The sequence below is a fragment of the Molossus molossus genome, unplaced genomic scaffold (genome assembly GCF_014108415.1).
Source record: "Molossus molossus isolate mMolMol1 unplaced genomic scaffold, mMolMol1.p scaffold_m16_p_12, whole genome shotgun sequence".
Lineage (NCBI taxonomy): Eukaryota > Metazoa > Chordata > Mammalia > Chiroptera > Molossidae > Molossus > Molossus molossus.
In genome coordinates, this window is record NW_023425347.1 from 22946807 (window position 1) to 22971756 (window position 24950).

At 41.8% G+C, this 24950-nt stretch overlaps 1 protein-coding gene across 12 annotated transcripts in view; it reads right to left on the bottom strand.

The window, feature by feature from the left end:
- The window catches only part of RNF144B (ring finger protein 144B), a 151505-nt gene that overhangs the window by 14765 nt on the left and 111790 nt on the right, over nucleotides 1–24950 (bottom strand). For all 12 annotated transcript variants that reach the window (XM_036255233.1, XM_036255231.1, XM_036255222.1 and 9 more), the window contains 2 exons: nucleotides 17200–17304; nucleotides 5866–5926 (listed from right to left, as the gene is read on the bottom strand). In XM_036255233.1, coding sequence (XP_036111126.1) covers nucleotides 5866–5926; nucleotides 17200–17304 — 166 coding nt within the window. The remainder of the gene's footprint in view (nucleotides 1–5865; nucleotides 5927–17199; nucleotides 17305–24950) is intronic.

A 24950-nucleotide genomic window follows, 5' to 3' on the forward strand; every position in this document is an offset into this window, starting at 1 on the left:
AAACATTCTAAAAAAAAATAGTAAAACGGCCATGAGACCTAAAGACCGTATCTGACACCAGTGACTTTTCAGTTTTCAAAAACTGAAGTCAGGACCCTGGGTTTGCCCACCTGGAACTATCAGCACCACTTGTGTGGAGTCTGTTTCTCATTCTGTAGTGTATTCTCTCAACTCATACGCGTGGCTTCTCTGCCATCCTCTACCACGGTGAGGCTGTGCCCGAAAAAGACATCACATGAATTTTTATTATTATGGGGAACACAATGCCCCCAAGCTAATTTAATTATCAGCTGAAATAAATCAAACTGTTTAATTTTTATGACCCACTGCATTTTTAATTATGCCAACGTTAATTTGTTTTCTGTTATCTCAAAGAAAAAGGTCTTCTGAAGATAGTTAAAATGCAATTAAATTACATGGATCAGAATTAACATCTGCTACAGGAAATGCACTCAGACAGAGGTGGCCATCGGCAGAGGGGCTGCTCTCAAGGTAGCTGAGGAGGGCCACAGCATTTCAAACTTGGAAACAACTTCTAGGTTATGTAGTCTAACATGGTTATGTCAGCACCCACAGAAGGCTGCATAACGGGGTTAGTGCACGTACGAGGGGATCCGGTCTTTTTCACTCCCAGAAAGCATTCTCCATGTAAAAACATCATCATGCTACTAAACAGATTTAATTTCCACCATCACCATGGGAACATTTTCTCTTCAAGGCAGCAACTTTGAATGCTTCGTCTCAGCAAGTCATGATCTTCCGGGAGGAGGTCATAGAAAGCAGATTCATGCTTGCAGTAAAAGTATACTGTAGGCCTGGCCCGTGTGATTCAGTGGTTAGAGTGTCAGCCTATGCACCAAAGGGTCATGGGTCCAATTTCCAGTCAAGGGCACGTACCTAGGCTGCAGACTTGACCCCTGGCACTCGCTGGGGCATGTGTGGGAGGTAACCAATCAATGTCTCTCTCTCACATCAACGTTTCTTCCGCCCCCGCCCCCACCACCACCCTCTCTTCCACTCTGTAAAAATCAATGGAAAAAATATCCTCAGGTGAGGATGAAAGAAAAAAGGTATACTGTAGGAAAAAAATGGATATGATAAGGTGGTGTCAAGGAAGTAGCACTGATTATTAAGTTTCCATACAACTCTCTAGCATCTAGGACAACAAGGATGGAAATGCTGAAAAAGATCTGAACTAAGCTGAAAAGAAAACAGAAGTAAAATTGTGCTACACACTCAGTCCAAGGTATGCTCTAGACTCTGGAAGATGCTTCCGTGGTTTCGCTGAGAAAACTGGAGAAGACGTAAGGTTTAGTGGTGGTAGTGATTCATAGCAATAACAGTAATGGCAGTGATAATTTACTGAACGCACGCTGCGACCGGCACACATTACTCACTCCCTACAACAGCCCTGTGATAATCATTCCATTCTACCCCCATTTTACAGATGGGGAAATAGAAGTGCACCCAGGAAGTGGCCCTTAACACTGTGCCTCTCATTCGAGCCCCCTTTAGAAAGCTCATCCCCTGTGCTGATAAATGTCTTTTCCTGCAGCTATTTTAGATTTTCCAAGGAAGATGGGAATATCTATAGGGTGCTATTTTAGGTTTAAAACTGACCAACGAGAAAGAACTGGATGGTAAAGAATAGGAAGTGTGAAGCTGAGGAAGTTGTCCTCACCCGAAAGCACAGAACAGCTCAGGGAGGAAACCCTGGACTTCATCATTCACTGACCACAAACCACCACAAAAGCAGGCTCAACAAGCAAACACACACACACACACACACACACACACACACACACACACTCTCTCTCTTTCTCTCTCTCTCTCTCTCTCTAAGAGCAGGCTTGTGATCAAAAACTATGAAAAGGAAGATGACTCAAGAGAGATGGGAGGTGTTCAAGAAACCAAAGACAAGGTCATTAAGTGTCATGGTTTTATAAAAAAAAGCACCGAAAGACCACAGATTACTACACAGGGAACTCTGGTGAAACCAAACCTTACTGAGCAGACACAAAAGATGTGGCGGGAGCATTCCACCAGGACAAAGAAAAGAGTGAGCCGGAACGCGAAGAGCTGTGTGATAAGTGTTAAGACTGGAAATGAAAGGAGGCTTGTGAAAAGTGCTGGTGACCAAAGGGCTCTCAAGGAAAGACGAAACCAGCTTCTGGAACCACACTTAGTACCTTGCACATAGTAGATGCTCACCACATAAAAAGCAGATACTGAACACATGAGTGATTACGGCAGGATTAGTAGATAACAGGAGAACAAGTTCCCATTTCAGCTCACTTATTTTTTTGTGTTCATTCGCACACGAGGATATTTTTTCCATCAAAAAAGAAAGGGAGGGGGATGAGAGAGAGAGAAACATCGATGTGAGAAAGGCACATTGATTGGTTGCCTCCCGCATGCATCCCAACCAGGGCAAGGGATTAACCTGCAACAGGTACATGCCCTTGACAACAAATCGAGCCCACAACTCTTCAGTACACAGGCAGATGCTCTAACCACTTAGCAACACCAGCCAGGGCTTACTTCACTTCTTTATGAAGAAGAACAATACAACACGTAAATATTTGTGTTTCTGCCCTGGCCAGTTTGGCTCAGCAATTAGAGTACAGGCCCAAAGACCAAAGAGTCATAGGTTCAATTCCCAGTCAAGGGTGCATACATTGGTTACAGGTGTGTGGGAGGCAACCAATTAATGTGTCTCTCTCACATTGATGTTTCTCTCTCTCTCTCTCTGTCTCTCTCTCTCTCCTTCCCTTTTACTCTATCTAAAAGAAAAAAAATCAATGGAAAAATATCCTCGGGTGAGGATTAAAAAAGTTTTAAAATTTTTGTGTGTGCTTCTAACCACTATATGATAATATAACCAACCAGAATAGACATGGTAACCTACCAAGGAAGTGAAGCAACTTGCAGTTGTAGTAAGTAAAACAGGGTCACAAAAAAAAAAAAAAAAAAAAAGCAAAAGTGCTTAAGGACTAGAGATGGCTAATCAACCCAATCTTTGAAAAAATTCTTCTGAAAAAGTCGATCCTGGAAACAAGAGTAAAGCAAACTTCTAGCATTAATCATCAGGCATGTGCTTTGTGAACCAGCAGAAAGCAAAGCAATGATCGCCAACACATGCCAAATTTAGCATTCCCTTTTCTTTGCTAATATCAGAAAGGGAAAGCCACAGACACAGCAGTAGCCAAGGGAAAAAGTCACAGATGGATGCAAAGTGGATTCACAGAATAACCAACCAATTCCAAATGGTGTTTCTCTGCTTTATATAAACAGAAATGATTTGGGCCCGCTCCTACTCCACAGATTTTTTTTTTCCCTCATGAAGACTTAGATGAAAACAAAGACATACGTAAAGTAAAGCAGATGACAGTTAAAACAACCGATGCCAAATTAAAAACTGAGAAAAGAACTCGGTAGGCGACAAAAACTGGACAAAACTAACAATGCTTTTTATAACTAAGACCTCAAAGTTGCCTAGCTGTAAGTCTTGAGTTTGAGGTGAACACAAAGTCTTGTATGTAACGATGAGGCACACAGCTTAGAGCACTCTGATCAAGCACAGTATGTAGCACTCCATTAACTTAAATTTGCTCTTACTTGAAATGTCTATTTTCTAATATAATTATTCTTCATTGTTTACATTTCAGGGACATACTTATTAGCTAAAATGTCTGTTTATAATTACGCAAATGGATGAAGTAGTGAATTTTATATTATATGTACTTTGCCCCAATAAAGAACTATAGAATTTAAAAATCTTTTCTAGATAAGGAAGCTTAGACACAGTCTATGCACTCCTAGGCAAGTTTCAACCTCTTCAATTGTAAGTTTCTGTGTCTATAAAATAGGAATAATAAAATCAGTTGTCAATTTATGGGGATCTCTTGTGAGGCATCTGCCTAGAACTTGTGAGAAAAAATAAGTTCCATAGTAAAATAAACACATGAATTTACTTTTTATTTTACTCTGTATTTAAATTCCATACATGAGTAAAACTATGAGATCACCTTACAGTGCATCAAAGCAGAGATGTGCAGGACAGTCTGCCCAACCTGACTGTAACCAGACTGAGTACATCATATCTGAGGAAAAATAAGCCAATCACAAGTGGAGATAAACACTACAAGAATATCAAAAAGTCCCAATCGCAAAGCAAAGTGTGGTAACATCTATCCAAGCACTTTAAAAATGATTTTATTGATTTTTAGTGAGAAAGGAAGGGAGCAGGAGAGAGAACATCTCGAGAGAGAAACATCAACGAGAGAGAAACACTGATTGGCTGCCTCCTGCACACCCCCAACTGGGGGTCAAGCCTGCACCCCTGGCTTGTGCCCTGACCAGGAACTGAGCAGATGACCTCTGGGTGCATGGGTCGACTCTCAGCCACAGAGCAACACCAGCCAGGCAATTCAAGTACTTTCTGGGTAAGAGTGAGAGTCTTGGCCAATGGGTTTTCATATAAACCTCGCCGATGGCCAGGATATTCCTGCTGTAAAGATGGATGTGGCAGTGAAATTCATGTTACTCAGTGAAAGAAGCCAATGGAAGAAGGCAGCCGATCAATGTATTGCTCTCACATCAATGATTCTCTCTCTCCCTCTCCCTCTGTCTTCCTCTGTCAAAAATCAATAAAAAAAAATTAGTCCAATAAATTATAAATCACATTGAAATAATACACTCAACCATCATTATAATTACAAAGTAGTACCAAAAGAACAAATGGACCCGACCAGCATGGCACAGTAGTGGATCATCGACCCAAGCACCAAGAGGTCGCCGGTTTGATTCCTGGTCAGAATACATGCCCAGGTTGTGGGCCAAAGCCCCAGTGGGGGACATGTAGGAGGCGACCAATCAACGTTCTCTCTTATCAATGTTTCTCTCTCTCTCCCTCTCCCTTCCTCTTTCTCTAAAATTAACAAAAAATAAATTAAAAAAAAAAAAAGGACAAATGGTAAATATTATAAGGAGCAGTAAAAAAAAATGTTTGGGTTGACTAATGTTTTATTTAGGGTGATCTTCATGAGTGAGAAAACTGGCAATAAAAAGCATTCTGAGGGGTCACTTTCTTTTGTAATAGCATTGTTATTGTGAAACTATCCAACTTTTGCAGAACCTCTCTCACATGAGCCAAAGTAAAAATACAAAATAACCAATATAGCCTTGGCTGGTTTGGCTCAATTGGTTAAGTACTGTCCCATACACCAAAAGGTCACTGGTTCCATTCCCGGTCAGGGCACATGCCCAGGTTGCAGGTTCAATCCCCAGCTGGGGTGCATGCAAGGAGCAACCAATCAATGTTTCTCTCTCATATCAATGTTTCTCTCTCTCAAATCACTAAAATAAATATATATCTTTATTTATAAATATATATATATTTTTTTAATCCTCACCTGAGGATATTTTTCTATTTATCATCAGATAGATTGGGAGGGAAGGAGAGAGAGGGGAGAGAGAGAGAAACATTGATGTGGGAGAGACACATCGACTGGTTGCCTCCCTTATGACTCAACCAGGGCTGGGGCAAACCACAACCAAGGTAGGTGCCCTTGACTGGAATCAAACCCACAACTCCTTGGTCCATGGGCTGATGCTCTAAACCGCTGAGCCACACTGGCCAGGGCTAAAAATATATAATAAAAAAAAAACAATATAATGAAAGTTCTATTTCCTGCTAGTGCGAATATTTTCTGGCTGTGGCCAAGAAAGTTGAAATTGTATGTTCCGATTACATTTTCCCCCTTTCCGAGCACCCTTGTTGACAGCCCACACCTGCCGTAGTCTTCCATGCAGATGACACGTGTAAAACCACATTCATCATTGGGATAAAGAGTGCATACATACCTCGTTCAAATTTTAACCGCTGATAAAGCTGAAACTGATCCACGGGTACCAAGCAGGCGATCTGAAACCAGACACATTGTAAAGATGAGACCAGTCATCACAGAGGCCCGAGTTACCCGCCTTTGATGATCTCTCCTTGTTTGGCTGCCTGTGTCTTCTCTATACGAGTTGTTTGCAAACTTCTTTGTCTCTGTACTGTCCACACAGTAACACAAGCAGCAATCCCCAAGTCATCCCTAATCATCTGTCACAGCTAGGAGTCCTCAAGGCCCTGGTGACAGAACTCACTGATCACCTTCCATTCTTCCATCAGTGGCTACGAAGACCAGACAATGTAAGTTTTAGACTTCCCAAATTATTTGTGTATTATGAAAGATGTTCTTTTTCTCTCTAGATTCATTTAAGAAATGTGAAAAAGATTATAGTTCTAGCTTTAGAACCCTTAAATACTGAAGTCAGGTAGACAGTGCCTCAGGAATTATGAATATGTCATTTGTTACCAAGAAAACAGTACCTTCTAAGCAACGTAAACATCATTTTTTCTGACAAAAATCACTTCAGGGGCCCTTGATTATCATGCACTGCCATCCATACCCTGGTAGAAAAGAAATGCCCAACATATTTCCTGTGGTTAGACTCCCATTTCCACTTCAGACAGCAATTTGGGCCAAAGGTGCAGAAACCACGATTCACACCTAACCATTTCCGACTGGTCACATTTCAGTGGCATTTCAAAGTCAGATGCAAGCAAAGCTAACTGCTCTTAAACTGGAATTCTAAAAAATAATAGTGCCCTTGACTTCAACAGGTAAGTATACTGACGTTGCTTAAAATATTGTTGACTGAGAAGTATCAAAGAATTTGATGGTAGGCTTCCAGACATTCAGCAAGTTGATACAGGACACACTTCGGCAATTCTGACTCTAACCCATTACATATTTTTTGGTATAAAACGTATCTTGGTGGAAGTTCTTGCAGATAACGGAAAGCAGGGTGCTTTGAGAAAACCAGAGTAAAAAAATGAGGCGGCTAACATTACACTTAACAAATATAATACATTTTAAAAGGTATTCAAAAATCTAATCTTCCTCTTCACAAAACAACAAATTTGTTTATTTTGTAAATTAATTAACCCAAGTTAGTTAAATATATAAAGAACCACAAAAATAAGCAAGTTCTATCTTCTCTATTTCCAGTAAAACATACATTGAATTTAATTGCAACCTTTTTGTCCAGCTGGGGGGAAAACATGCATTTTCACCTGGAAATTTAAGTAGAACCTCCTGCGTAGTCAGTATAAAAAAGGTATGGTTAATTTTGTGTTATGTGCATTTTACTATATATATATTTTTAAGTATGGTTACACATTTATGCTATTGAAAACCCGTTTTGTTTCATCTGTTATAATACTACCTGGACATCTTTCCTAAAAGACAACGGCACCTCAAATAAAATACACTTGGAGACAGAAGGTGCAAGCATTAAGGAATCAGAGTTCAGTTTCTGACTTAGTCAATGATTCATCTGAGGTGGAGGACAAATAATCTAACTCTGCTTTAACTTTCAGCCAAGGTGACTTGGGAAATGATAGCGTTTGGGCCCAAGAGAACTCAGTGATAGTCTATAAATCTATTTTTAACCACCTCCCCCCTCCCCCGAAATAAAGCTATTTGAGGTTTTTGATTCTGTGGGACAGTTCTATTCTCTTCTTACACCATCTAAAATTGTCCCTGCACTGATGAAGACTTTCTTCAAACCCCTCAAAATCAACCCCTAAAAATGTTGATGTTTTTCAACATTTTTATATAACAACTAAATCAAACACAGTTTATAAAAGACAAGGACAGCAGGAGATACATATTTTAGACACAGAAGAAAAGCTCATGTGGCCAATGACAGAAATCAAGGCAGTAAAAAAAAAGTCAACCACAGGAGAGATGGAGGTTTAATGTCAAATTAGAAAGACAGATTTCATCAGAGGACTCATTACTGCCAGCAGGAAAGTCAGAGGTCTCCAACATTTTTTGTCTTTCACTCTATTTTGACTCTCCTTCTATTTACATTTTTGAGGCTAAAGGTTTGTATGGAATTAGGCCATCATAAAGTAAATCCATTTTTCTATTGAAATGTGTGATCATGAGAAGGTCTATCACTTTTCACTCTGTTCGATACTTCTGGAATAAAGCCCCCAAACACACCATTCCCATCCCCACCCTGCCACTAAGACATGCCTCTCCTCCAGAGACTTGTTGACAGTCTGATATGGGTAAGACACTGGCTGGCGGCCTGGGGACATACACGGGCAGGAGGACACAGACACTGCCCTCAAAGAACCTAACTTACTGGGCAGGTAATAAATGTGCATACGTTTTCAAAAAGCTCTACTCCTTGATCTTATCATTTGTTGGATTTCACAGATTAGAGCTAATTTTCTGAAATGTTTCTATCATACTTTTGGCTTTAGATGAGAGAAAGCTGGATTAGATTAATGAAAAAAAATAAAATGATGATCCAAAGTATTAAATTCCCATTCCGTTGCCATCTGGAGCTAAGTGCTAAGTCGCTGTTGCTCAAGGTCTTTCACAATTACAGAACTGAAATAAATGTTTTAGGATGATTGCTGAAGGCTCAATCAAGCGACAGTTTAAAGGCTTACTCCTTTAAAAAAAAATGCAGGGCCTCTAAAATGAACTATGAAAATGAAAATCCTAGAGAATAATAAAGAGATTGTAAGAGGTATCTTATGGTATACAATTATCCTCTTGCTGCCAACAAATAAATTCCAAATCCTCCAAAAATCATACCAGGACATTCCTTTTTAACTTTTTTATTCTGAAGTAATTTTAGACTGGCACAAAGTTGCAACAATTAAACAGAGTTCCTAAATGCCATTCCCGAAATTTCTCTTCATGTTAACCCCTTACATAACCATAGTTGATTATTAAAATAATATAATTTCCATTGATGCAACATCATTAAACAATCTGCAGGCCTTATTCAAATTTCACAAACTGACCCACAATGTCCGGGTTTTTCCGCTCCCGATCCAGTTCAGGACATCACCTTGCATTCCGTTCCCTTGTCTCCTCAGCCTTGCCTAACCTGGGGCAGTTCCTGATCTGTGTTTGCCTTTCATGACCGTGGCATGTTTGAGAGTCCAGGCCAGTTATTTTGTACAATGCTCTCCCATTTGGGTTTGTCTGATGTTTTCTCATGATTAGATCAAGATTGTGCATTTTTGGCAAGAACATCACAGAAGTGGTATTGGGCCATCGGGAGGTAAATGAGGACAACCTGTCTCAACACTGGTGCTGTTAACTTTCTAACTCGGTTAAGGTGGTATCTGCCAGGTTGCTCCATCCTTTGTAACCTTGTAGGGAGATATTATGAGATTCTGCAAATACCATGTTTCTCATCATAACTTTGCCAAGTAACTTTTGTATCTACAGAAAGTTCTTGCCTACCATAATTATTACTGTGCTATTTGCTTAATGATGTTTTCCTATATCCATCTCTGTTTTTTCATTAGAATTCTCCTGTAAGGAAGGGCTGTCCCTTCTTCCCCATTTATTTGTTTATCCGTTTATTTATGTAGGTTGGTATGGACTACTGACATTTATTGTACTTAGTGGGTTCCAATCCATCACTAACCAAATCCATATTCAAACAGTACAAAGATATTTAAGTATCTTCCTAACTATCAAGAGACCACTTCTCTTAGATTAACTACAAAAAAATCTTTAACTTGATTTGATTATATTCTATTTCTCCTTTGAAATTTGTGCTAGTCTACCTGTTAAACAAAAATGTCTCTCTCCTCCAGTCCAAGCATGAAAGACCAAGTTTCCTCCTCATCATTCCAAAAATTTCTTTCCAAAAAGAAAAAAGAAGTGAATTCAAAGAGAAAATAAATTATTTCATTATAAAGGAAAAGCAATAATATCAGAGCAAAAACAACAAAAATGTACTAACTCCCTACGATCATCATCTTTTTTTTCCTTCTGCTAAAAATGAACCCGAGGATACTTACTAAGTAAGTTCCTACTCCGCTTTCCATTGCCCTCCTCCTCTAACAGAGCATAACCAAGGAAGTTATACCTACATGTGCTTTAAGTGTTACACACAACAGATAACTGATACATTTACGAATGAGGAGAAATGAAAAGGGAGGCGCACTCTGTTTACCATTAGTAACTATGATGATAATATCTGAGCAAGCCTCAGCGTCTACACTGAAACAAGCCCTTGGAAACCCACAGAAATCAAGGATGCAGACAGTGGAGCCTGCTTGCTAGGGAAGCCCTTATGCTGAAAGTGGTATGTGAGTTCCCATAAGAAATATTGATAAATACAACATATATTTTCTTTTTGTTAGGAAAACAAAATGGTTTAAACATAGAAGCTAGAGAAAGTCAGGATAGGAGGGGAAAAAAATAGCCCAGACTTTACTTAGGTTTGGCCCTTTAAATCATAACTCTACTACAGTTGTGTGTTTTTTTGTTAATCCTCACCTGAGGATATTTTTTTCCATTGATTTTTAGAGCATGGAAGGGAGAAAGGGATGGAGAGGGAGAGAGAGAGAGAAACATCGATGTGAGAGACACACATCTATTGGTTGCCTCCTGCATGTGCCGACCGAGGCTGGGGATAGAATCTGCAACCCAGGTACGTGCCCCTTGATGGGGAATCAAACCCTTGGTACTTCGGTGTGTAGGCCAATGCTCTAACCACGGAGCCACACTGGTCAGGGCTACAGTTGCTTTTAAACATTAAAAACTAGAAATAGAAGGGGGAAGAGGTGGTAGAGGAGGAGATATTCTTTTTTAAAAAAAATTAAAAACCAGGCTGAACATGAAATACAACGATCACTGTATCTGGAGATGGAATTGACCTCTCGTAGATCATGACAATATGTCAAGGTTTTGGCAAATCCTGAGGTGCTATGACTTGCAAAAATACTGGCAGGAGAAACAGTACTCGTCTAAGGTTAAGTGTCTGATCACAATAATACAGAAACTAAGAATGTTTCCTATCTCAACCCAGAAAATAAGAACTGTATTTCCTAACAGAAAAATGGCACATGCACCCATTCACCTGAGTAAACCACGCTCATCTCCTTACCTACATACTATGCATCAAATCCTGGTTGAAGAAACAAGAAGGCCTCCTTGTCTGAGAGCCAGGTGGTAGGGCCCCCTAGAAAAGTGAAGGATGGGGGGGACCTGGGATTGCCGGGCCAGTTTTCACAGTTCCCTGCAGAGGGCTGCGTTTGCTGTTCTTTTTCCACCCCTTCTGCAGGGGCCTCAGGGCGGCTTCCCACACCATCACCCGCCTTTCTCCTCCGCTCATCTAGGGGAGAAGGGACATGCCTGTGTGCACATCCACATGACACGTTCAGCCCTCAGCTGCTTCGTCTTTAGTTAAAGAAGCTTAGCCCTGGCCAGTTTGGCTCAGCGGTTAGAGCGTCGGCCTGCAGTCCTGAGAGACCCGGGTTCGGTTCCCGCTAAGGGCATGTACCTTGGTTGCAGTTTGTCCCTGGCCCTGGTTGGTCGTGCGGGTGGCAGCCACTCGATGTGTCCCTTTCACGTCGATGTTTCTCTCTCTCTCTCTGTTCCTCTCTCTCCCTCCCAGTCTATCTGAACAAAAAGTGGAAAAATGTCCTCGGGTGAGGATAAAAAAATAAATTAAAAAAAAAAATCTTTACAAAAAAAAGAAGCTTAGAAACATTATTCTCCACTCATGTGCAGTTTTTAAACAACTTCTTTAAATGTTCTAAACAAAATTCAGGTAAGAACCTCAAAAATGTCTATTAACTCTGGCATAGCAGATTCCTTGATCCTTCTCCACTTCAGAGTTTTACTCTTCTCCAGCCAACGTACATCGCAGCCAAAGGTTACCATTATAGACAGACTCCGCCCCTTCCCATCAGATCCCGAAGCTGAGTAACAGGAACGGGACCACTTGCCCGGGCATCCTCACTTTCCCTCTGCCTCAGCTCTGCACAGTGATAAGGGGAGGAAAGAGCGGTAAGAGATGGCAGATGGAGGCAGTGCCAATGGGTGACTGTGGGCGGGACCATTTGGATTTCAGTAGTTCCGCAGCCTTAACCAAAGCCACCTTCAATGAACATGCGATATGAGTACAAAATGTGTTTATTTTGCAAATGTAGCCCTGGCCGGTTTTGCTCAGTGGTTAGAGAGTCAGCATGCAGACCAAAGGGTCACAGGTTTGATTCTGGTAAAGGACATGTACCTCAGTTGCGGTTCGATTCCCGGCCCTGGTTGGAGTCGTGTGAGAGGCAACCGGTCGGTGTGTCTCTCTCACATCCATGTTTCTCTCTCCCTCCCTCCCTCCCATTCTGTCTGAAAAATCAATGGTAAAGTGTCCTCGGGTGAGGATTAAAAAAAAATTTTTTTTTGCAAATGTGGCTTCAAATTCCCTAGTGCTGCAACCCCACCCCAACCATCCCCCTTATCCTAGTTTTCCAGAGTGCCCCACCCTAAACCCCTCCCTACGGAACTCTGGAGCCCCTGGTCCTGGCAAGAGCAGCTGCACCCAGCCTTCCTCGGGTACATGCTGGGCACCAGCAGTAAAGGCAGGCTGGTCCCTCCAGCGCCCCAGGGCTGGACAGGAGGACTGGTGGGTGACCCCACCTCCACGGCCAGCTAGCAGTGACACCTTCTGCTTCTCAGCCCAGTCAGGGTAGGTACCACTCAAATGAGTTATGTGCTCGTCACTCAAATTTTACATGGTCCAGACTAATGTCTCAGGCTCTCCCAGCAAGTGACGATGGGCTCCTTTCCTCACACTGGAAGGGAACTGCTTAAAGCGGCCACCGCCTTTTTATTTAAATTTATTTTTTCTTTATTGAGTTTAGAGAGAGAGGAAGGGAAAGGGAGAGAGATAGAAACACCAATACCAGAGAACATCAACTGGCCGCGTCCTGCATGCCCCACACTGGGGATCGGGCCCACAACCTGGGCATGTGCCCTGACCGGGAATTGAACCGGTGACCTCTTGGTGCATGGATCAGTGCTCAACCACTGAGCCACACCGGCCAGGCCCACACCTTTTTAACAAGGCTACTTTCACTTCAAGCACAGCCCATGCCTGAGTGAAGTAATGCTATCAGGACAATCTGCGTCCTGCCTTCCATAGTTCCGTGTTGGACAAGATCCCTGGATCAGGTATACCAGAAAAGCCCCGCAGAGCAACGGCCGAAAGGACCCGATGACACAGGAAGGAGAACGTTCTCTGCCCGGCTCCAGTGGGGCAGCATCGCGGGCAGAGTCCCCAGGGGCCCGGCCTCCCGCAGCCTCCCGGACACGGAAGGGGAAGCTGCCTCTGCTACCTTCTCCTTCATAAGCAAACAGTTCTGCGACTGGGCAGTAAAGGCTCTGCGGGTGGAGCTCTTCTTGACAAGCGAGGCAGAGCCACGGCTGAGCCAACGTGGAAGCATTAAGAAGGCCGGCAGGACCCTAGGCCCGCAGGAGGCAGACGGCGGAGCACAGGCAACGGTGTGAACTAGGCCCACGCGGGGAAGCATTCGAAGGAAAGGGCTTAAATGTCCTTGTGTCCTTTGAAGATGAAGAAATGTTATACTTACAAGCATTTTATAAGATAATAAATGATAAAGAACCCCACATGGTAATATAAATAGCAGTGGGACAAAGGGAACTTAAGCCTTAACCAGAATTATTTTTAACAAGAAAGTATATTTATATAATACCTGTATAATTCAACATTTTTATCATTATTATCATTATTGTTGTTATTTTTTTTAATCCTCACCTGAGGATATTTTTCCATTTATCTTCAGATAGAGCAGGAGGGAGAGAAAGAGGAAGACAGAGAGAGAGAGAGAGAGAGAGAGAGAGAGAGAGAGAATCATCGATGTAAGAGAGACACATCAATTGGTTGCCTCCCACACGACCCCAACTGGGGCCAGGGACAAACTGCAACCGAGGTACCCTTGGTTGGAATCGAACTCAGGACTCTTTGGTCTGCAGGCCGATGCTCTAACCACTGAGAAAACCAGCCAGGTCTAATTCAACATTTTTAAAAGGCAGTAAAAGTAGTCATGGAGATAGAATCCAGTAAGATGTAATGTGGATAAGCCCCACTGTGATATATTCAATACTATTTAGATTAAGAGCTCTATATTATAACAATAACTACATATAAGGAAAGCTTGGTGTAAAAGCAAGTCAGAAGAGAAGGTAGTACAGTCCACGTTCACGTGTGCATGCAGTATGTGCTTTGAAAGGAGTAGTTTCATAGAAACTAATGAAGCAACCAATATCTCCAACATAACCTTCTATTCATTTCTCTATTCAAATGAGACAATCACCACTACCACCATCACAACACTTTTTTTTTTTAATCCTCATTCCAGGATATTTTTCCATTTATCTTCAGATAGATTGGGGGGGTGGGGGGAGAGAGAAATGGATGTGAGAGAGACACATCGATTGGTTGCCTCCCACATGACCCTGACCAGGGCTGGGGATTGGACCGCAACCAAGGTAGGTGCCTTTGACCAGAATCAAACCCAACACTCATTGGTCTGTGGCCTGACACTCTAACCACTGAGCCAAGCCAGTCAGGGCCCATCACATTTTTATTCTGGGGAAAAAAAACGTGGCAAGTTGGATAAGAACATGTTTACTGTACATTCCTGTTCATCTTAGTAAGACCAGTAAGTACAGAAAGGTCCATTCATGTCCTGGAGTATCTTCTTACTCATCTAATAGAAAACAGACTTCGGAGAATTTAATAAATACCATAGTTTCATTTGCAACATGTTTTTGTTCTTTTCTCCCCCAAATATCCCTTTCTAATTTTTAAGAGCACCATGGGTTTATTTGGTTTTAACATAGCCTAAAAGTCAAATTGTTTTTAGAGTAAAACTGGGTAAGTGAAATCAGAACTAGGAAAGGGTGAATGAGAATGGGTACAGTGGGGAAAGGGTAAGGATTAAAAAGAAGAGGACAGTCCTGACCAGTTTAGCTCAGTGGTTAGAGCATTGGCCCGAGGATCAAAGAGTTACAGGTTCGATTCTGATCAAGGGCACATACCTTGGTTTCAGTTCAATTCCCGACCCTGGTTGGGGTCATGCGGGAGGCAACCAATCCATGTGTCTCTCTCACATCCATGTTTCTCCCTCTCTCCCTTCCTTCCACTCTATCTGGAAAAAAGGGGGGGGGGGACAGTTGTAGGGAAATGTGTAAAGAAAATGTCTATGCCGAGAAAATCAGCAAGTCAGTAAGCTCTGTTCTAGAGAACTATGAGACAAATGATGGCCTTAATGTTTGATAGCCAGAGTGTTGATGGCTAAGGGCTACTACTCATATAGAAGTCTAGAACAACACTAGACAATTAAACTCTCTGCTGTGATGGAAATGTTCCATTCTGTGCTGCCCAATCTGGTAGCTACTAGCCACATGTGGCTACTGAGCTCTTGAAACGTGATTAGTGCAACCAAAAAAATGAGTTTATTTTCTCTAATTTTAATTACATTAATTATAAATAGCCACATGAAGCTAGTGGCCACTGGATTGGACAGTGCAGGTATAGAAATGGGGCTGTAATTCCAAAGCCTTGTTCTGAAGCTTCAGCAAATCATTCATTTCATTTATGTTGAATATAATTGGCACACGTGAACTAAGGAAGATTTCACATAAGACACAGCTCTCGTTGCCTGCTCCGTGCCATGCTTTTCACTTCTGGATCAGTTTAATGTCTCTCTGCTCGGTCAGAAGCTACCAGGAGGATAGAGAGCACTGACCTATCTCATTCACCTCCATCCTGGCGTGTACCAGGGCCCAGCACATTGTACACTCCGAATAAACACTTGTTCACTGATCAAACATCAGAGAAGTCAAAAAGGAAGCGTTGTTCTTGGAAGGATTAGGAATAGAAAGATGTTCCTGCATACCTGAATCTCACTTTTTAAACTGTTTCTGGGTTGCATAGAACAACGGTATTCTTGGTAACTAACCCAACCTTTCCCCACTATAATTTCCTTCTGCTCATTACTCACACAAAAGGAAGCAATGTTTCTCACCAGTTTTACATATTCAAGATTACATTTTTATTTTAAAAAATCAATTATTTCATGATTTTCCTACAATGAATCACTTCTAAGCCATTATAAGCCAGTATTCCTTTGATTCTTCCCTAAAAAAAAGATCAAGTTTGCTTGTACCACTTAGCTGATATTCCACAAGCTGAATAGAGGATCTCCGAAGGCACACTGATTAGAAGTGGTTTATAACATCCTCCTGACTGCTTTGCTTACAATGCAAAATATTATATGGAAGAGTATATATATTTGTAAACAAAGCATGTATATACACACCCATATCTACACATACATACCCACATATATAGCTATACACACACATGCACTATTCAGCTTCCAATTATCAAGTCCTTTATCACACATTCTATCTACCTACCTAGTTCTACTCTTACAGCCTTGTAACTATGGCGGTCAGAAGAACTACATTAGATTTCTAGCTCTTCCACCTTTTTAGAGATGTATGCACTTTGGGGCAAAGTACTTAAAGCCTCTGGGCTTCATAGGCTTGTTGAAGGGAGTAGACAGTGAATTAGCCACGAAAGCACCAGGAAGAGTGCCGGAGGCACGGCAGGTGCGCTGTGTGCTGTGTGAATGACTCTTGGCGTCTGTTTCTTGGGACCTCTTTGAGATGCTTACCAACTCCCTGCGAATGGACAAGAGTTGGTTATCTTCTGGGTTAACATGAGCAGGCTCTGAAGATTACAGGCAGATTTAAGGGCAAGCTCCTGACCAGGGATTGAAGAAACAAAGATATAACACAGTCTTAAGAAAATGGTGGAAGAACTCACTGAAAAAAGACATGTCTGCTGTCTGATACAGATCAAATGAAAGGCCTTTCTCTTTGTAAATGGTTCAACTCAGGCTACCTTCGTGGACCCAAATCCTAGTTTACTGTCTGTCTCTAACTGTGGCTAATCTGTTGTCTGTTTAATCTTCAAAGTAGGAAAGATCACAAAACCACTCACTAACCAGCCTCCAAACTTCACATTTGGTAAATCTGATTTCTACACCTCTTCCTATCTGTTTTACAGCTTCTTCAACTCTCAGATAGCATTTATACATAGAACTGAGGTAAATAGCAGCTCTAGCAGTTTGTATCAAGAATCCAGAGGTGTGTAGCAATAAAGCAGTCCTTTCAAAAGTTAACCTCTGTCTTTTATTTCTAGACTCCGTTAGGGAAGTACAGAGAGTCCAGATCCTAGGAAATAATGTCAAGAGGAAAGAGGGGCATTCACGGCCCTGAACCATACCTCCGCTTCCTGCAGGGTCCCGTGGTTTAGGCACACCATGTCAGGGCAAGTGATGGGAGACCCACATCCGTCTCGGATCGCCAGCTGCATGTACTGTTTCAGGCACTAAAGTGAAGAAGAAAAAAGACAGACAATTACCCACCTGTTACAGCAGCACAAAGGTTACAACCACCACTGCCTTTTCTTCCTTACTTGGCAGTTCTGGGGCACTGGTATTCAGAAAACATAAATTATCACAAGTCTGAATACTAAGAGCCATCACTTTGGAAAGAAGGCAAAGACGGCCCTGGCCAGTTTGGTTCAGTGGTTAGAGCATCAGTGTGCAGCCCAGAGAGTCCCAGGTTCGGTTCCTGCTAAGGGCACGTACCTCGGTTGCAGCTTGTCCCCAGTCACGGTTGGGGTTGTGCGGGTGGCAACCAGTCGATGTGTCTCTCTCACATCGATCTTTCTCTCTCTCATGTTGATCTTTCTCTCTCTCTTCCTCCCTCTTTCCCTCCTGCTCTATCTGAAAATAAATGCAAAAAATGTCCTCAGGGGAGGATAAAAAAAGGCAGAGACAGGCAATTTGGTATGACTTCATCCTAAGAATATTGAGTTTATTCAAAGCAACAAGTCAAATTCCTATAGGCTCACATTTTATCCATCATAGATTGGGAAAAGAAGAAATACTTTTTATTACTAATGGCAAAGCCTTCTTTCTACTTTTTTTTTTTTTTTTTAACTATGTGACTTCCAGTTTAATTTTTATCCAGTGGACCTCTCCCTCAAAGTTTGCCCAGAAGTAGAACTGTGACCCTTGTGCTGAACTAGCCAAACAGAAACAAAATGAAATTAAGGCACTGACTTTTCCAGGAACATCCTTAACAACAAATACACCTGGAAAAGGTGATGTCAAAGACAATTTGGGAGAAGGAGACCTTCCCAAAATTATGGGCCTGGGTGAATGCTATGAGGAGGAGGTTTGAGTAGAACCTGGAGTAAAGAAGAAACTGATAAGAAAGAGAAAAAAAAAAAAAAACCCAGAGAAGAGAAAAGGAAGAAGACCAAGGTCAAACTCGATCTACTCATTGCCTGTTGCACCTGGATCTTGGGCGGTGGGCGGAGAATTGAGTCAGACTGAGAAGGTAGGACAGGACAGACAGCATTATGGAGATCTCTAACTCCTCCCTTCCCCTTCCCAACCCACTCCACTTGCCCATAGGAAGATGGAGGCCATAGATTCAGAAGATAAAGCTCTTAAGAAATCTGTAAGTTGGTTTTTCAATTTCTACAAATCTGCTCATAGTTGGTCAGCTCTTTTCTATGATGAAAAACAATCAAGCTCAAATGTTTGAGAAAGACACCTCCAGAATACATAAGTTAGTTAGTGAATTGATGACTCTTCCAAAGCAATCTTATAATTGAGTTCAGATCTTTCAAATTTACACATTTATGTATCAACCTGCTACATGTAAAATATTTCTGTTGCGCCAACCTTTTATAAAAGCTTAATTACTAAACAAATGTTATGGTTTGAATACCAATGGCATAATTGTGAAATTTATTGCTTTCATTGACCATCTTTATTCATTTTCCCCATCTGAAAATAAAACTGATACCACAACTGTATTTCAGAAAAATAACCATGTATTTATCTGACTAAAATTACTGTTACAGTGTACTAATGAATCAACGATTAGGGTAAACCATTTAAACCACATTTGCATCTCTTCCAGTACTTAATAATTAATTCCCTTCTCCAAGGAGGCCATTTTTTTCTGTGATGTTCATCACAGCGAAAAAGGGAAAAAAAAGCAACCTGGAAAATAACCTATATACCCAAAATAGAAGAACACATAAATAAATTATGCTACATTCATGCAGAAAGCTGAAGAATCATGAAAACGATTTTCAAATGATGTGACAAGTGGATAAACCATGTAAAAGCCTGTGCCCCTCACTCTGCTCCTACGGACCTCTCAGACTTCCACCTGCCACACACAGTCACTGTTCCTGCCTTCATCTCTCCAGCTGCCACTTGAAAGTTAAGTAGAAAGACTCTGAAAATACACGGTCTCTAGGCTCAAGGGGAAGGTATCTGGGGAAGTGAACATCAAATCCTAATAGCTGGCCTTTAGCCCCAGCACCACGCTGTCAGGTGACAAGGGGAAAATGACTTAAATTATGACCCAGACATGCTTCCCTTAATTTTTAAAATGGGAACAACAGTACCTGTTATGGTTACCTCACAGGGTTTAAAACTAACTCACACACACAAACACAAGCCTGAAATTTTATGTATGGAAACAGTTTGAAAATTTGCAAATTACAGGATATTAGTCATATTTCTACTCTACCTCACCTGTCTTAGACTTTCTCTGAAAAACGTTGAGGGGAAATGTTAATCCTTTGACCTTCTCAGATGATCCTTTCTCCACTCCCTGCAGGGGACCAGTTAAACCATTTCTGTGGAGAAGTTCCACAGACAGAACAGATATTTGTAATAGAACATCCATACACCTCTACTTAAGCCTCCTTAGAACTACTTAGGTCTATACATAAAGCTTACAGTTAAATAGGAACTAAAGACTATATGAACCCTGGCTGGTTCAGCTCAGCAGTAGAGCATGGGCCCATGGACCAATGACTCTCAGGTTTAATTCCGGCCAAGGGCACATACCTCGGTTGCGGTTCATCCCCAGCCCAGGTCAGGGTTGTGCGGGAGGCAACCACTCGATGTGTCCCTCTCATATCGATGTTTCTCTCTCTCTCCCTCCCACTCTATCTGAAGATAAACAGAAAAACATCCTCGCGTGAGGATTAAAAAAAAAAATACTATATGAGTCTTCATAGGGAAAAAAAAATTCATTTCTATTTAGATTGCAGATTTGTTAAGTTGAATCTAAGCTTTCCCAAGAGTTCACAATAAATGCTCTATTTGCTAATGCAATGTTCTTAGGTACAATGCCACCACAATACATAAACCCAGTGAACGTTTATACTTCCCACAAGCACTCTCCTGGCCACAATATTACATGACCCGTGACTTTAGGAGAGAAGTCAGAGCTGTACACACCAATGGCAGAGTGTAATTATGTACATCCTATATAACCCCATTTTTAAATGCTAAGAAACACTGGTTCAAGAAAGGGATCTGTGAGCACACGTTGCTAAGTAATGCTCTGGCGCAGGCACCTGACACTCCATCACTAGGGGCCTGCATTTCTATTCTAAGGCAAAGAGAGAAAACAACCAGCTCTAGTTATTGCTTCTTATTAAATTTTCAAGTACCTCAGGTTCATGATGTGTCTTCTATTAGCTTGCACTAAAACTTGAGTGTCAAATGCTCCCTCTCTTCTTCAAAACCTCTAGCTAAAGCACAAAACACCTGAAAATATTCAAGTGAACCCCTGTGCATGTCATACAAATCAAACAATTCTTGAAGAAACTGGCATCTAGCTTGTACATAAAGACAGAGGAACACAGAAAGAGAAAGAGAAAAACAATCACCATCTAGTCACATTGAAAAAAAAATTACATCCTAATAAACAATAGCATTAACAAATGTCTAAATATGCAATTTTCAGAACAGCTAACAAATTCTAAGGGAAATGTTTCAAACAGAACATCTCAAATATCCTGATGACTAAAGAAAGAAAAAAACAACAACTTTTCTTTTAGATAGTCAACATTTCACTTAATTAGTTTGGTAGAACATAACATTTTTTAGGCCATGAAGTGTCATGTATAATAAGGATTGTTCCTGAAAATCATTTCACAATTCTCAAGGACTCAAATGGGATCTAACCAAGGATTTAACCATCCAACGCCCAGTGAACCAGATGATTTGTATTGTCTCTTCCAGCCCTGAGAGCCTATGGATTGTACAACAGAACTCTCCCAGAAAGAGGTTTTTCCTAGACACCTTTCAGAGGTGTTATTTTTCAGTGTACCAAAGGGCATTCTTTTTTTAAAAATGTTATGTATTTATTTGAGAGAGACAGTAAGGGAGAGCGAGAAAGAAACACCGACATGAGAGAGAAATACCCATCGGTTGCCTCCCAACCCCCCCGATGGGGGATTGACCTCGCAACCTGGGTATGTGGCCTGACCAGGAATCAAAAGCACAGGACAATGCTCAACCAACTGAGCCTCATCCAAAGGGCATTCCTCATAGGTGTTCTCATCTACTAGCTGGACAAGGCAAAAAGGACTACAACATTTAGATAACATTCCTAATAGATCCACCCAAAATAATATACATATGTGTACATATATATTTACTCTAAAGTTGCTCATTCTCTGTCACTAGATTATACCTTTCTTTAAAATTTGCTCTAAGGGAAAAAAACATTTTATGATTAGACAAGGGAACTGAATTCCAACAAAAGATTGAAGTACAAGCTCTAATGCTTTCCTTGGAATCTTGGGCAAGCCATTCAGGTCCTCAGCTACACTCCTCTCAATTATGAAAAGGGACAATACCACCTGCGGAGCCGACTCTCGCAGAAACGGAGATTATTCATGAAGGTAAATACATGAAACACAATGAAAAGTAAAAAGAAGTAAGTAAACGTAAAGTATAATTGGAGAACAGAATAGATGTTTCTGAAGTACAGGCAGGGATGCCGCAATGAAAGCCCCCACACAGATGTGACTCCGAGATTAGTCTCATGATGGTGAGGCAGGGAGGTAAAAAGAGAATATGTATTGTTGGGAGGAAGGAGGTAATGTGTACCATTAGTTGAAACTTTAAATTGATCCCCAGGCTCCTGGACGCTTCTGGATGCGGATGCTGGGGTTCGAGGTCCAAGAAGATCTGGCAGACCACCTGGACGGAAGCTGAGCTGGTGCACTATTGACCTCGGGTTTCTCAGTCCTAACTCAGCCATAGATGGGAAGTAAGGTGATGAGGGGGAAAGTACCTTGAGTACCTCTAAAAGTTTGCTTTTTATCATTCCTGGAACAACGATATACACTAAAATGAATATCTAATAAAATGTAGACCAACACTTCTCTGCCTCAGTACACAATTACATCATGTCTCAGGAGTGTTCTAAATAACCTTATATTTTAGGCCAATATTCTGCTTAGACTATGATCGCCACACATGATCCAAGAACAAAGACTTCTTTGTTGGATGCTGTTGGGTTAAATAATTAATAAACTCAAGATGGTATCTCTCACAATCCAAAAGTCTTTTAACATAACCAAAAGTATCCTGGTTTGAAAACGTATAATGGTTTAAAACTTTCAAATACATCAATAATCTGTAGCTGGACAGTACATCGTTTCCTGGTATAGTATGGTCCTCAAACTCTTTATCATACAACCCCTTTTAGAAATCCTGACTTTTTACAAAAATAAAATTACCAGTGATGGGCAGCACCTGCATAACCCTTAGCCAACCACAAAGGGCATCAGAGGGAGACAGGGAAACCTGGCACCAGGTGGTTAAAGAGACGTCCCAGATCAAACGACAGCCGTATGTACAGTTAAAGAGGGGCCGTGGTTTTACACTCCTTGTCCTGCAGCGTCTCTCACTCAGAAAGCCTTCCTTGTCTCATCCCCCGTCTGGCACACCACCCAGCCCATCTGCTCTCGCAGCACTCCGCCGCCCAGCCAGCACGGTACTTTGCAAGCCGGGTGCAAAGGTGTCTTCTTGGCAGCCCATGAGCGCTGCATGGCGAGGTTTTAATCCACTTTATGTTTATCTACTTTATGTTTATAACCATCTCAAGGAAAACCCCGTTTCTACTCTACGTCAATGCTCACACTTGTGCCTGTGGCGCAGTCCCCACGGCTCTGCCGGGTGGGGATGTTTTCATTGTCCCAGGCTGGGACAAGCTATGAAGTGTCCGGATCCAGGGAGAGCCGTTCAGGTCGAGATTCTCAGTGATTCCAACACGGAAGGGCAGCCAGAGCACGTGTGCTTGTACCTTGTATTATGTTTGTATAAATTTGAGACAATAATAAAAGTAATTTAAAAATAGCACAGTATGGGGGGTCCCAATTATTTTCCCCTTCAAAAGGAAACCCTACAAACCCCTCAAGAGGAGGGGAACACTGTGGTCCTCATCGGCAGTGCGGCTGACTGTATGACATTTTCCTTTGGGGACTTAGAGTATCAGACTATCCAAAGAGAATTTTATGAACTACACAAACACATACCCCTTCCCATCTCTCCAGAAGACTTGCCTTTTCCTCCCTACTTTCCAATATTTCCCTCACCAACTTGGGTAACACCAGATATTAACAATGGAAGAATGTCATACATGTCAACAGTGCGACACCTGTCACCCTGCACTGCAAGTGACTGTGAACGAGGCTGTCTCCCCAATAGCCCAGGAGTTCCTTCAGGGTGTGGATCATATCTTACCCCTCTTCATATCCCCTAGTAACATCTGTCACAGGACCTGGCACATGGCAGACACGCAGACTTCTGTGGGAGCTGGTAGCCTGAACCTTCCACTTACCAGCGTTGTGGGAAACTCCTTCAGCTCCGGTCAAGGAGACATGTAAACCCACTCCAGCTGCATCCTTCCTCCCTTCCTCCCTTCCTCCCTTTGACACATGGGAGCCAACTCTGCCTTCCAGGGCCAACTCCACCATTACCTAGTTTCCATTCCCTCCTGCCTTTCAGGATATTTACCCTATTGATTATCGAGTTCCTTTCTTAGGTATTAAAAATTTCCCCTATCCATTGGGTCCTTCTTCAACAGTTAATTTAAACATGTCCAAAACTTTCCTAATTAAAGAAAAAATATAATAATACAACAGCCCTCCCTTCCTCCCCTTCCTGGCTGGATCCTGACTTTTCATTCTCCTCTTCACTGTCAAGTATTTAAAAGAATTGTCTGCCCTCCTTCACCAACGTCATCACGGTTCCTTCCCTACCACTCAACGTAAGTGGCAGTCCAAAGGCACCAGTGACCTGCATGTCACTGAATCCAATACACATTTTCTTCCTTCCTGACCATCAGTCATAAGACACACTTAAGCACTCCCACTTCCTTGCAATTTTCTCTTCCCCTGCCTTCAGAATTCCACACTTCTCTGATTTTCATTCCAGTCTTCCTCTCTGGCCATTCCTTCTCAACCTCTTTCCTTTTCCTCTACCCAGTTTTTAAATGCTGACATTTCAGAATGGTATCTAAATTCTCTTCTCTCTTTGCACTTTTTGGTCACCTCATTAACTCGTAATCACTTCCCTGCTCTGCTCTGTAATACGGAGAATGTATTTCCCAGATTCCAGAAAGACTTGGCCAATGGGAGGCATAAATGAAACCAATTACCCAGTTGCTTAGCAAAAAACAAACAAACAAACAAAAATCATCCTTGAATTCTCTTCTCCTCAAACTCCACAACCAAAACACGCCCCACATCTAACCACCCCCACAGCAATTCAAGTCATCATCGCCTTTCAGGGACCCTGCAATAGCTTCCACGTGGGCGCCTGGCTTCTCCTCCACACAGCAGCCAGGGCACTCTATTTACATCTTTTGAAAATATGAATCATATCTTATTCTCTTGCTCAAAACCTCCAATGAATGTGCATCTCATTGAGATGGCCCCTCCAATTCCTTACCATGGCTTAAAGGAGCTACATTTTCTAACTACTAGCAACTGCTGTGAGTCCATTTCCACCACATTCTCCCTCACTCTGGGAATATGAGTCTTCTTACTGTTTCTTCAACATGGCAAACTGGCTCCTGTCCGAAGGCCTTTCTTGGTTGGTGCCATTTCTCCTCCCTGAGATGCTGTTCTCCTAG